Source organism: Typopeltis vanoorti, chromosome 5, assembly GCF_054136105.1.
Source record: "Typopeltis vanoorti isolate ZY-2024b chromosome 5, IOZ_Tvanoo_1.0, whole genome shotgun sequence".
Taxonomy (NCBI): domain Eukaryota; kingdom Metazoa; phylum Arthropoda; class Arachnida; order Uropygi; family Thelyphonidae; genus Typopeltis; species Typopeltis vanoorti.
This window is the reverse complement of record NC_143553.1, coordinates 145,827,815-145,842,620: the sequence shown is the minus strand read 5'-3', so window position 1 is coordinate 145,842,620 and position 14,806 is coordinate 145,827,815. Positions and strand designations below refer to the sequence as shown.

General features: G+C 35.4%; 1 protein-coding gene across 1 annotated transcript in view; it reads right to left on the bottom strand.

Moving 5' to 3' along the window:
- The window catches only part of LOC150106912 (uncharacterized), a 98,429-nt gene that overhangs the window by 22,414 nt on the left and 61,209 nt on the right, over positions 1-14,806 (bottom strand). Inside the window, exons 14-16 of the mRNA XM_090393504.1 lie at positions 14,586-14,769; positions 13,941-14,074; positions 9,601-9,750 (exon numbers count right to left, since the gene is read on the bottom strand). Coding sequence (XP_090249630.1) covers positions 9,601-9,750; positions 13,941-14,074; positions 14,586-14,769 — 468 coding nt within the window. The remainder of the gene's footprint in view (positions 1-9,600; positions 9,751-13,940; positions 14,075-14,585; positions 14,770-14,806) is intronic.

The following is a 14,806-nucleotide window of genomic DNA, read 5'->3' as shown; positions in this document are numbered from 1 at the left end:
ATCAGCTATCCTTTTCTTATCTGACTTCTTTAGGTTCCAAGTCTCACATCCATAAATCGCTGGAAAAAACAACTGCATCCAAATTCCTCTACTTTTTTCCCATGGAGATAAAAACCATCCTTCCATATTTTACACAAGCCTCTAACTGTTGTTTTAGTGATTCCTAATCTTCTTTTGACGTCTTCTGAACAGCAATTCTTCATATTAATAATGGATCAAAGGTATTCAAACTTCCTGACTTCCTCAGTTCTTTCTATATTAAGGTACACTGTTTCTCAAGAGCTTCCCTATTTGTATTTCTTTTGAGAGCTATAATATTTGTCTTTCTAGGATTCAATTGAAGTCCTCTGACATTACCGATCATGTTAACTTTATCAAGAATTTGTCCCTGTTCTTCCTTGTCACTGCAGAGGAGTACAGTATCATCAATATATCTCAGATTACTGATCAATGTTCCACCTATTCTAATTCCTGTCTTGAGCTCTCATCCAATGCTTCACGTATGATGTTCTCAGCATATATACTAAACAAGTGGGGAGAAAGTAAACATCTTTGCCTAACTCCCTTTTCAACCTGAAGCCAATAAGTTAATCTAAAACCTTTTCTTATTGTGGCATCTTTTTCGCACACTATCAGGTTGATAGGCTTACAAGCCTATCAACCTGATAGTGTGTTGAAGAAAACCTATTGTTTTCATTACTTCCCAGTTTCACATGCTGAACACAGTCAAAAGCTTAGTCTAAAAAATACATTACCAGAGGGAATCTAAATTCTGTATATTTTCAACGATCTGTCTAAGGCAAAGGATCTGATCTCTGATGTCTTTACCTTTCCAGTCTGTAGGCCATGATACTGTCTCCCATATCTTTGTATCAATCTATGAAACACTGTCATTCCTCCATCCCGAGTGGTCTTAATTAACTCTGCTGGGGTTCCATCTGCACCTGGAGACTTATTACTGTTAATCTTCTTAACTGCTCTAAGTGGAGGTGGAGGAAGTACGAAATCGGAATTTTCCTGGTGAGAGGACTCTTCCAAATTTTCCTTATCCATTCTGTTGTACAGTTCCTCACAGTATTCTTTCCATCTGATTTTGATTTCCAATACTTCTGTTAGTAATGTTCCATTCCTGTCTTTGATGACATTCAAAGTCTGAGAACGAAATCACATGTTTCAGATCATCTCTTTCCTCAAGATACTTCAGACCAATCAGGCATAAAATAACTTCAAACGCTTCGAATAACTTCTGGTAGATGAACATATTCATTCAGCAGAGGACTCATGCTATTCACAATCCCCTGAATGGTTAGTAATGAATCGTCACATTCTAAACTAGCTGTATTCTACTGAAATGAAATAATACAGGGCAGGCAGTGCATCTCAGTACAGGACAGGACAGGACCTAAGCAGACACTAAATGATCAACACCAACTCTCCAAATAGGCCTCTGTTCTCAAACAGAAACATAATAATCCTCACAAAGGAAGAATACCTTTTTTTACACAGAAGTGGACAAGAGTAAGAATCATAGGAGACCTTCTGACTCAGAACCTTAAGTGGAAAATCTTCAAAGACCTAAAGCTAAAATTCTCCCACAAGAGGGAAAAAAACACCAATCTCTCTTGATAACAGATGAAAAACTGCCTTACATAAATCTTTCCAGACATGACTAAACTACAAAGAATCTGAATTACTTCTGAATTACTCTCATGACCCAACTTTTCAATTTATCATTTGAAGTCTCACCAGCACTTCTTGTCAACATCAAGAAAAACATACCACTTCCTAGAGTCAGGTGTATCCACCACATGCAGTGCTATCTCCATCCTCCTCCTCCTCCTCCTGCATATCTACACATGGCACTCATTTCAGTGGAATCTTCCGAACAAAATCAAGTGTACCAGAACAGATATAGACATGAATACAGTGGAAGCTAGTATACATCTTGCTTACTCCAACTAAGTTCCATAAATTACAGCTCAAAAAAATCAGATCTTGGTCTCTTCTATAACATGCCGGTAACCTCGAAATACACATAACAGACATGTCCTACAAAGTGATTATCGTGTATGCTTGGACGCTGCTTCTGTCATTTACAAGCAAATCAACCAAGAAGACCTCTGGTACAAAAAGTTTACAGAATGTAAACTTTTTCTTCGTCTGAGTCAAGGCCATCTATGATTTTGATATTAAACACACAAAAAAAGATAACAAACATCCATCAGTCACAAAGTTGAAATAACACCTCATGAGGAGTTATGTACAAAATTACAAAATATGCTATCAGTAGTATGGGTGATGGTTTGAACCAAATGCTTCCGGTGGGCGTGGCTTCATGGTTTTGGAATGTCAGGAATTTCCCTGGGGGTACATGTGTCAATGGCTTCAGTTCTTGTGATTTGGTTCATGTATGGAATTGTGGGGTTTTTTTTTGGTTCGCGTATGGAATTATGGGTGACGGTAGAGATAAGGATTTGTGTTGTGATTGGTGGGACACTTTAAACCAAATGCTTCCGGTGGGCGTGGCTTCATGGGTTTGGAATGTTTGGAATTTCCCTGTGGGCATATGTGTCAATGGCTTCAGTTCTTGTGTTTTGGTTCGCGTATGGCATTATGGGTGATGGTAGAGATAAGGATTCGTGTTGTGATTGGTGGGACACTTAGAACCAGATGAAGATCAAGATAAGATAAGGAATCGTGACGTGAATGTTTGTTGTTATGAGATGTAGATAAGTGACGTCATTTGTTATTTGTAAATAAGTGATGCCATCTGTTAGTTATAAATAAGTGACGTTGTTGTTTTGAATGGAAAAGAGAGATATATTAGAGATAAGGAATCGTGTCGTGATTGGTGGACATTTTAAACCAGATCAAAATCAAGATAAGATAAGAAATTTTGATGTGAATGTTTGTTGTTGTCAGATGAATATCAGTGACATCATTGTTAGTTGTAAATAAGTGATGTTATTGTTTTGAATGGAAAGGAAGATATACTAAAGATAAGGAATGGTGTCGTGATTGGTGGGACATTACTGACCAGATCAAGATCAAGATAAGATAAGGAATCGTGACGTGAATGTTTGTTGTTATTGATTTTGGAATTTCGCTGGGGCCCTCGTTTGTCGGGGACATCACGTGAATAATTTAATTATATATACTAATGTAATTCAAATACACTTTTTTTTTTCTTCTGTAAATGATTGTACTAATTTTCACATTTTTGGGGTATTTCTTTAATGTTAAAGGGTGGGAATTCTTAGAGTACATCGTGATGGTCATTGTGATTAGGTTTTCTCAATAATTAATTATACTTGTGTCCTGTAAACACACACACACACACACACACACACACATACACATTAGACAGGAAAAGTCGTTAATGTATCCATGTTGGTACTTTAATATGTATCCTGTGATTATTCTTATGAAAAAAAAACTATTCAGTATTAGAATTACGCTTACCAAAAAACATACAAACAGTGATTATTGTATTACAATTATCAATTGTTATGTTCAAGTTAAAAAAAAACAAAAAAACTTACATTTCTTTCCAGAATGGGAACATCTTGGTACTATCTAGGTTTTCTGAATATTCCAAATTGTTGATTAACATATATTCACAGAACACAAACACAAGTCTAAAAAGACATTTCACTTTTTCATTATAGGTTACTGTGGCTAACATATATTCACACCACAAAACACAAAAAACATAGGAGTTGAAAGATATTTCTGTAAATAACCAGAAAAGCTAGTGGACTACTTAATTTACTTTAGTATCCGATTGGTTCTCTGTATTAATTCTTTCCCACTGTTGCCCAACCTTGGTGGGAAAGTCTATGTGCCACTTTGTTTAGGGTAAGTGTTATTTCCGGTTTTTCGAATTCCGATTGCTGTTAGAGTATGGAATTCTGACAAGTGAAATTATTATTTTTTTTTTTCCCAAATTGATTGGTTATTTTCTGTATTTTACTTTTAAAGGTCATATTATAACACAATAACTGAGCAGAATTAATAAATATATAAAGTATATGTGAATTTATTTTCAAACACTGAATATTTCTCATTAAGTCTTATCTTAAAGTTGCCCAAGCTTGATGGGAAAGTCTATGCGCCGTTTTGTTTAGGGTAAGTGTTATTTCCGGTTTCGAATTCCGATTGCTGTTAGAGTATGGAATTCTGACAAGTGAAATTATTATTATTTTTCCCCCTAATTGATTGGTTATTTTCTGTATTTTACTTTTAAAGGACACAAGTATAATTAATTATTCAGAAAACCTAATCACAATGACCATCACGACGTACTCTAAGAATTCCCACCCTTTAATATTAAAGAAATACCCCAAAAATGTATTGGAAAATTAGTACAATCATTTATAGAAGAAAAAAAAAGTGTATTTGAGTTACATTAGTATATATAATTAAATTATTCACGTGATGTCCCCGACAAACGAGGGCTCCAGCGAAATTCCAAAATCAATAACAACAAACATTCATATAACGATTCCTTATCTTATCTTGATCTTGATCTGGTCAGTAGTGTCCCACCAATCACGACACGATTCCTTATCTCTAATATATCTTCCTTTCCATTCAAACAATAACATCACTTATTTACAACTAACAATGACGTCACTGATATTCATCTGACAACAACAAACGTTCACGTCACAATTCCTTATCTTATCTTGATTTTGATCTGGTTTAAAATGTCCACCAATCACGACACGATTCCTTATCTCTAATATATCTCTCTTTTCCATTCAAAACAACAACGTCACTTATTTACAACTAACAGATGACATCACTTATTTACAAATAACAAATGACGTCACTTATCTACATCTCATAACAACAAACATTCACGTCACGATTCCTTATCTTATCTTGATCTTCATCTGGTTCAGTGTCCCACCAATCACAACACAAATCCTTATCTCTACCATCACCCATAATTCAAAAAAAAAAAAAATCGCCCACAATTCCATACGCGAACCAAAACACAAGAACTGAAGTCATTGACACATGTGCCCCCAGGGAAATTTCTGATATTCCAAAACCATGAAGCCACGCCCACCGGAAGCATTTGGTTCAAACCGTCACCCATACTACTGCTATCAATTTAAATATCACTATCACAAGGAAAGAACTAAAGAAGACAATTGTAATTTATGTAGTTCTTCAGGAAAGAAAAACTGAATTAGAGAAGTCAATTGTGCTTCATGTAGCAGAAAGTGATTCCGAGATCCTTTCTGTCATCTTTATCAATTTGCTTTAGTCCTATTTTATGCTTTAATATTCCTAATTTGATGGTCTTCCCTTAGGTCACTCCTAAATAAACATTATTTTAGTTCTGTTTTTAAGATCAATTAGATTTAAGCATTATTTTAAAAAATGGTAAAATTGGCTGAGCACTTAAGTTGGTTTCGACTATACCATAGCAATAATAAATTATTAATCATATTTCAAAACTCGTTTGTCACCGTAAAATAATTCATTTGGGTCTCAGATGGTTTTTCTATGTTCCCTGCAATTGATTGCAGCCGACGAAGAGAGATTATTCCAACAACCTCCAATAACCATTTGCGCTGCCACGGAAGGAGTTGATCAAAGGTCATATGAACTTCCAATCACTAAAAAGATGTTAGTCACGGCCTGGTCCAAAGTAACAGACAAAGGTGATTAGTTTTTCATTTTTTTTTTCAAATATCACACTGGAAATAAGCCACGAAATGCTTCTGTGGGTTGCTGTCCAAATACTGCCACTAGGCCTGAATTTTCCCATCAAAGGCTTCAGAAGACAAACTTTGATGAGCTTTGGCAGAAACGGCTCCATCCCAAATTATATATATTGTTCCTAATGCCACAAAGAGAGTCATATAAAAGCACGCCTCACATATTCCGAAGAACGAGAAACTAGCTGACAATACTCCGCAACATCAACAAACCGGACACCTCAAAAACACAAACAAAAAAACTACTTTTCCCTGGAGAAGGCAAACCTCTAAAGTGCAAACCATTCCGCCAAATACCTTAGGTTCAAAATCAGTATAATCCTTGGAAGTACCTCTGCCTTCATCATCTGTCAATCTAAAAGCAATTACAAACAATCGCACGAAGTAAAGCAATTGAACAGCGAAAAGAAACAAACAAAAAAAAACAGGAAGTGCTGCTAGATAGCTTTCTAAAACACCCAAACCTTAACCATCAAAGTTCCACGAGAGACCCCCAGTCTCCAATCATGCCGGATCTCTCCAAACAGCCTGTAGTGTGAGATAAGATTCTCAAGCTTCTTGTGCTCTCTGGTTACGAAAAGGAAACGGAAATGCAGGCCTACTTCATACAGAAGGCTCGCTAACAGCTAATCAGCTTAGAGCTTACTCAAGAGAGAGAGAGAGAGAGAGAGTACGAGGTTTATCAAAAATCTGCTCAGAGAATATGATTGCACCGTCGATATCAGCGGTCTGATCACTTAGCTAGAAGAAATAAGGAACCAACTAGGGGGTGGGGGAAGAAAGAGAAACCGTTAATCTCAGAAAGAGAATGTATGCGCTAACCCACTGACTTAAATCCAGGTAGCCTGATAACCAAAAAGTCCTGATTAATGTTCTGTGTCACCCAAAATATAAAACAACAAATCCTGAGCTAGTAACAATTCTAACATTAAATGCTAGAGAATACGCTACACCTCACCACTGCATAACAGGCTTGTCTAGAAATGCTTATGCTATAGGAAACAAATATCTACAGCCATAAAAAAAAATAAGAATAATAAAAAAAAACTCACTGATGAACGCACATACAATATACAATTCAAAACTGTCTTGACATACAACTGCATGGATCAGAAGTTACAAATGGAATCCACAATAAACGATCGCTGGGAGTCCAAATCAATGATTCCTTCAGAGTCTGTAATTTTACTTACTAATTATAACTCTCAGCAGGAATAAAATACACATAATTAATGTCTGCATGCCACAGAATAAATAGTTCGCCGTGCAAGTATTAGAATTCATTTAATGTCTCCTTGACAATGCTAATGAGGGATTATAATTAGCAATGTTAATGATGATAATAGATGTATGACGTATAATCATGTATGATGATAGCTTGACCAACAAAATTTAGAGAAAATTATCCTAGTGATAACATCCAGTGACTCAAAAACAGGAAAAACTGGAGGAATTGCGGTTTTGCTGTTTTCCATCAGAAATATTTAAAGAAGAGGAGAACTTTCTTGTAGTTTTGATGGGATATTGCTAGAAGATGTGGAACACTGAGATCCCAAAAGATCAGTGCACAGTTATTCTTATTCCCATTCAAAAAAAAAAAAAGAAAGAAAGAAAGAAAAATAGGAAGCATAAAACGTGAACGAATTTTAGGACAATTATCTCATCAGCCATCCGAGCAAAATATTTTGGACCTCTTACTCCCAAATACTAAACAAAAATGGAATCCCATTTTTCAATCTTCTGGCCTGAATTTGGAAAGAATAATTGACCATGTATTTACACTTCAAAGTAATATGCCCGTTTTATTGACCTACAGGAAACTTTCGATTCAATATGGCATAATGCTCTTTGGAAAATTCTGCAAATTATAAAATAGATAGCAAAATAATACGACTGATTAAATCCCTGTACTCATCTTCTGAAATGATGTATGAAATCAAGGGGAATTATAGCACTCCCTTTTAAAATAGAGTGTTGAGTAAATCAATGGTGTAAATTTTCACCATTGTTATTTAACTGTTTCCTCGTATATGTTGTAAATGAGGCCCTGGAGAACTGCGATATTGGAGCGACTATAGGATGAAGAAGAATGAACCATCTAAAGTTATCTAATGATATTAATTTCCCAGCAGAAAGCAATCAGATCTTCGGGAAATCACCACAAAGTTAGCTTACTCTTAAAAAATATGTCTTAACTATAGGTATGCGAAAATCAAAAACAATGACAAATATCTGTCTTCTTCTTCTTGAGTATTCTGCAGTTGAGCAGGTTCTCTTAGTACCAAAAACGTTTCTTCCACTTTCTTCTGTTCTGAGCCTTCTCTTTCAAGGTTGCGTGCCTGTCTCCATTCAGCATGTCATCTAGCATTGTTTTCCTTACTCTTCCTCTGGGTCTTTTTCGTCTATTTTTCCTTCGATGGCATCTCTGATGATTCCATTCCCTCTTAGAATATGTCCGATCCAGTTTCCCTTGCTTCTTTTTATCCTCCATAACAGACTTCTTTCTTCTTCTACTCTTTTTAAGACCTCTTCATTAGTTATTTTATCTGTCCATTTGATTTTTCCATCCTTCTCTAAATCTACATCTCAAAGCTTTTCAAAATCTTAATTTCTTCTTTCTTTAATGTCCAAGTTTCAGCTGCATAGAGGGCAACACTCCACACATAACATTTTATTAGTCTTTTCTTTAGGTTTCTATCCATTTTACTTCTGAATAAATTCCATTTTCTATTAAAGGCATCCCTTCCCATCGCTATTCTTGCTTTTATGTCACTTTTACATCTTCCACCACTGCTGATAACACTTCCTAGATATTTAAATGTCTTTACTTGATTCAATTTTCCCCATTTATTCTGATATCCGTATTTGCTTCTTTCCTTGTTATTTTCATTACTTTTGTTTTTCTTATGTTAATTTTCATTCCATAATTGATACAGGATTCCAGTAAACTGTTCAACAGATGTTGTAGTCCTGTTTCAGTATATGATAGTAATGGTTTGTCATCTGCGTATCTTATTGCAAATATCTGTCTACCTCCAATCTTTATTCCTTCTTCCGAATTCTCCAGTGCTTCTTTTAACATTGCTTCAGAATACACGATAAACAAAATTGGTGACAGAGAACAGCCTCATCCAATGATACATGGTTCTGTTGTACCGTATGTCTCTCACCATGGCAGTTTGTCCCATATGGAGTGAAAAAGTAGCCTTCTGTCTTTCCAATCTATAGCAATCTTTTCAATTACTTCCACCATCTTATCCATTTTACAAAGTCAAAAGCTTTTTCAAAATCTATATAAATATCTGTATTTCTGACTAAAAAGGAAGTGCTGAGGTAGAAACTGAAAAAATCTTACTTGAGGATACACCTAAAGAAGAAGTTGATCAGTTTAAATATGTAGTCAATATCTTTAATAAAGATGGAAGATCAAGAGGGATAAAATCATAAAAACTAACAAACAACATTCGAAAAACTAAAACCATTATGGACAGATAACAAACTTATAATTACATTTAGATTACGCCTAACACACTAATTAATTCAGTACTTCTATATGGAAATGAAACTTGGATCCTTCTAAAAGAAGATAAGAAGAGGTTACTGGCGTTCGAAATGAGGTGCTATAGACAACTCGTAAAAGATACGACACACTGATCATGTCACAAATTTTGAAGTAACACAAAGAATCAGTCCTTTCACCGGTGCAAGAGATAACATCATAACTAAGATTCGAATATATATGCGCGCGCGCACGCACGCACGCACGCACGCACGCACACACACACACACACACACACACACACACACACACACACACACACACACACACACACACACACACACACACACACCTTTAGATACTAACCTTTTTAATAGGGAAATGTAGTACATCGGCCAAATAAGCCGGCAATTTAGTCAACAACGATGTAAAACCCCATAGTCCAGCAAATTTCGCTGCTATTATGGCCCAAACGGCTTTACATGTGAGAATTTTTCCCCATGGAATTGAACGGTTCTATAAGAGGAAGAAATACAATTTTTTTTAATTACTATTCAAATCTTAATTCGTAAACATCATCAACAAATAAAACACATTAATTAGTTATAAAATCAATATGGGCATATATATATATTTTAAAAAAATTAACAACCTTTTTTCTACCCACTGCAGGGTGAAGGCTTGTTAATACTCAATACCCCCTTTGTGGGAGGTTTCAGGTCTACTACTCCCATGGTGATCCAGTCCATATTATTATTATTATTATTATTATTATTATTATTACTATAATTATTACGTAACACGTCCAGGGAGTCCAAAGACTCATCGAGGGAGGGATACCTACTCTACAACTCTGTCTCCACCCAATTCTCCAATTGCAATCTCATCTACGCCAACGTCATCTACCGCCCACCACCATCACCGCTAGTATAGACAATCACAAACATCGTACCATACCCATGGCGGGATTCGAACCCTCAGCCTCTTGGCTGAAGATCAGATATGCTAATCACTCAGCCAACCAGCTTCTTCATGGTGGTAAATGAAGTAAACATAAATTAAATACAAAAATTTTAAAAACTCAGCTAAACCACTTGAGTATTAACAATCGAAAAACCAGGAGCGAGTGATGTGTGGCATTAGGTTTTCTCGGTGATAACTGTTAGAAAAGTTAAACTCCGTAATTTTGAGTAATTTAACCAATGATATCCAGATATCGCTTAAGATAAGTCCCTAGTTTTCTTTGATGAGTTTTAGATTCTTTGATATGAAGGAAAAGGAAGTTTTCTTAAAGCTAGGATATGGAGGCTTTATGTTAATGGACGACGTGATTCGTTTTGGAGGAATTATAAGCAAATTCAAATTTTACTTGTCATTTGTATGCCATGTCGCTGAGATATTATTTCTTTTCATTGAAAACTTCTGCAAGAAGTCGGAGCTATGGAAGACCACAGGATCGAGGAATTCTGAAGAGACCCGGATTTGTGTAGCAAGGGGTGACTTTGTTTTGGAGATCAAATAAGATCTCCAAAATTGGTCAGAATGGATGGTTACTTATAGGTAACTCTGATACCTTGAAATTAACTCTGATTCTTAAAATTATTAAGAATTTTAAGTAGACAAGCAATTTTAACAGAAGATTTTAGGTATATGGAATGAAAATGGAGTCTACATAACAAATATCAGGATTTTGATGTGGAGGAGGATTATAAAATTATATCTTTCGGGACGTGCTTCTTGAATACCCTTCAGGGAACAAAATGGTTAATCCAGAGACTTGGCCGAGCGGTTAGCGCTTCCGCAATTTAGACAAAAGACTGCGGGTTCGAATCCTGCCGTAAGCATGGATGTTTGTGATTATCTCTGGAAATACTAGTGGTGGTGGGAAGTAGATGGCGTTGGTGTAGCTGCGGTTAGTTGTAGTTGGTTGATTGAGTGGTAGAGACAGAGTTGTAAAGTAGGTGCCATCCCTCGAGGAGTCTTTAGACTCCCTGGACGTGTCACGAAATAATAATCTTCGTCTTTTAAATAGAAACCGCTCGTTTTTAAGGTGTGATTTATTATTATTACCAGGTCTTCATGGAGTCAAGAGACTCATCGTAGGAGGTTCCACTATGACACACAGTTCATCATACCATTTTTTTTTTTTAGAGCAAGACATCAAGAAAGGTAATTTGATTTCTTTCCATAATTCTAATATGAACTAAAATTTTGGATGAAGAGTTTACACACAGAAAAATTATTTAAATCCTAAATAACAGTATCTCCGATAATAAAAATGTCAACATATATTCATCAAATATGGAAGGTTTTGACCTGGGTGAAGAATGTTTTCTCTTTTCTTTTCTTTTTTTTTAAAGGTCTCTGAAGAGATCGTCACGAGAAAAAAATGGGCTTTCCCGTTTTTTTCTCGTGTCTTTACAAACAACTTTTCGCTAAGCCCGAAAAGTTGTTTGTAAAGACAATTATTCCATTTGAAGAAATTGGACTCAAGGCAACCTTTCAAATATCTTGCGACATCTGGTGAGTAGAGTTCTTCAATAAAATCAATACTTCATCTACACCAGTACACAGACAGTCTATATCTATACCAATATATCAGACCACAAGACCTAACCTATTTGACAATTTTATAACAAAATGCACTGAGTTCTTGATGAATGAATCAGAGTGTCTGATTCAGTCTGAGTTAAATGATGAAAAGACTTGAGTTTCCATTTCAGGTCATTCAGATGCGAAGACGATCATTAATTCCTTCACGAGTTGTTTCTTCTTTCGAGCTCTTCAACCTACTCCATTGTAGACAATGATCCTCCTTGGGTAACTCATAACCAATGTTGCATAACTGATGTTTTGACATGAAGCTCCGTGTTGCCTAAGAGTTTCCATACTACTTAACCTCCAGTTAAGCCGAAAACCCATCTCTAAAAAACAAATATAGAACTCATTTTTCGAACATTTAAGGGGACAGTGATCTAACACTGCGCAATGAAAACATCTGCAAACTAAAATTTTGTTCTTATTTGAATGCGTTTTCGGTGTACCGTTGGAGGTATTTTGTGACTATTGTCACTATGCTTGCGTTTTTTTCCCCGTATAAATAGAACAGTTGAGTTTCATAATATTCCAGTGAAATGTTTTGTTTTATGCACGTTATGTAACGTTCACAAGTTTGCGAACAGATAACAGAGCGATGGACCAATCCGATATCTTGGAGTATAATTCTAGTGAAAAGTGGTGTGAACATGTGAACTAAGGTGATTTGCAGTATTGTGTAGGGGTTTAATTTTTTTTTTTTTATGTCCTAGGGTTTAATTTACGGGTATTATTTACTTGAATGTAAGCCGCCTTTAATCTTGTTTCATTTCACTTTAGTTCACTTAAGCATTATTAAGTTGAGAATTTTGTGGCATGATGACGACAAGATCGGAAGGAAAAACGTTGGTTGCATATATGTTGTATTAAAATATTAAATGAGTTTGATTATATGCTTATTTTTGAACAAGATTATTACAAGGTTATTGCATGATGCATTCATTGGATCCCTGAATGATAATGGGAGGCAATAAATTTATTTTTGTTTGTCAAGGAGTGTGTGGTCTCTGACCACACACTCATTAACAAACAAAAATAAATTTATTCATTTTCTTCACGAAGAAAATTGACTGCAGGTTTTTTATAACTGAAGGACATATGTTGGGTCATTCTTCCAGCCGCACCACTCCAATAAAGCAACATAGTTATATTTCTAGTAGCAGAAATTGTAATGAGTGAACAAAATATCTACTGAACAATGGCATTCTGGAACAGACATTAATGTTTATATTGGAAAGCTGGTTTCGTTTGATACAATAAAATTGAAATTTAAAGCTTGTTTTCTAATTTATAGACAGTCATTTAGTAATAATTTGAGATTTTTTTCTTCCCCCCCCCCTCACATGTGATCTACACTGTTCTTTCTAGTAAAATGCCAAATTCCTCTTGTGACAGGATAAATAATATTTAAAAAAAATAATAATCCACTGAAGTTAGGCATTTATAAGTAAAACATATACACCCAGAACCTCCATAATTCAAGCGACTAGGCTCTTTGGAGGGACCCGAGTGCGAATTTCGTCTAGGACACCAGAACTGCTGTAACAACCTTTCAGTTTAGGGAGAGTCAGCCGGTCTCATAATACGGTACTGGCTAAGTACTTTCTTTTGTAAAACATATTACGTAAAAAAAAAGATAACAGCCAATCTAGCATATATATTTATATTTACATGAAGCCAAGCTATTTTGATGTTACGGGATATTAACTTGGCCTAATTTTTTACGGGGAAAGATGAAAAATACAAAAATCTCAACAGGTTCATTATTAGAGGAACACTGTAGCAGGATACAGAAACTCATGAATAGATACAAGACACCCTGCTTGTGGGTCACTGGTAATAAGGCCTTTCTTGAAGTCTGAGTTCATCATGTTGTGAACTTGAAATGCTATGTTGGTTTATCCATAGCTTACAACATATATTTCACAACTTAAAGTGACATTTGACCATTGCAGGTGATTTCTCATTAGGTTTCCTTTAAAGTGTACACTTTGATGCAAATGAGACAGAACATTTCATTTTCTAGCTAAACATTCTATGGTTAGTAAATCAGTGTAAATGAAAACATCCTGGATAAAAATAAGAGCATTAGCTATGACTTATTTAATTACCGTTCGTTCTCCTCCTACTTCGGGAACATTCTGTTGGATATAGATGAGTTCCTTTTTGGATATGCGAGGATGTTCGGCAGGACTATTGTGCACAAAGTATGCCCAGAACAGGAACCAAACGCAGCCAACTGCTCCTAAAATAAAGTCCACTTGTATACATAAATTACATTATCTTCCAAAATTCTAATAACGTAAGCGTCGTTATTTCTCAAAGTAAAAAAAAAAAAAAAAATGTAAATAAAATTATGTTCATTGTACTGGCATATAAGTAAAAAAGTACAAAATACGGAAAAGAAACAAAGAAACATGCAAAATAACATCGATCTTCTCAAAAATACAACTGTTTGTACCTGTCCAGTAATTCCATCAAAATATGATGCAGAAAATACCGTAACAAAAACAGAGAGTAGTCACTTTGATATCTTAGATGATAAATCTAAGATATTATAAGTAGACATTATGGTATATTTAAACTGAAAAATGTCGCTGATTTGTGAAAAGTATAGAGTGTAAGCAATGTGTATTCAGGCACAAGGAAGATCTTCGTCATATTAAATAAGCAGATATATATCTTTTAAGGAATATTAATGACAAATCTCTACCTATGGATTAAAATATGCTTCACCACTCTTCAACTGTACTTACCGAAAACATAAAATCCAGATGGCCATCCTCCAGCCACATTGTAATGAATGAGAAGACCTGTAACAGGCATAGTAATAATTGTGCCCATATGCGTTCCAACGGTACAAAAAGATAACAGCCTACTACGTTCTTGAGCGGGTGCCCATCGAGAGAACATGGCATACATGGAAGCTGAGTTAACACCCTGAAATATGAATAAGTGGACAGTTAAATAAAATCTT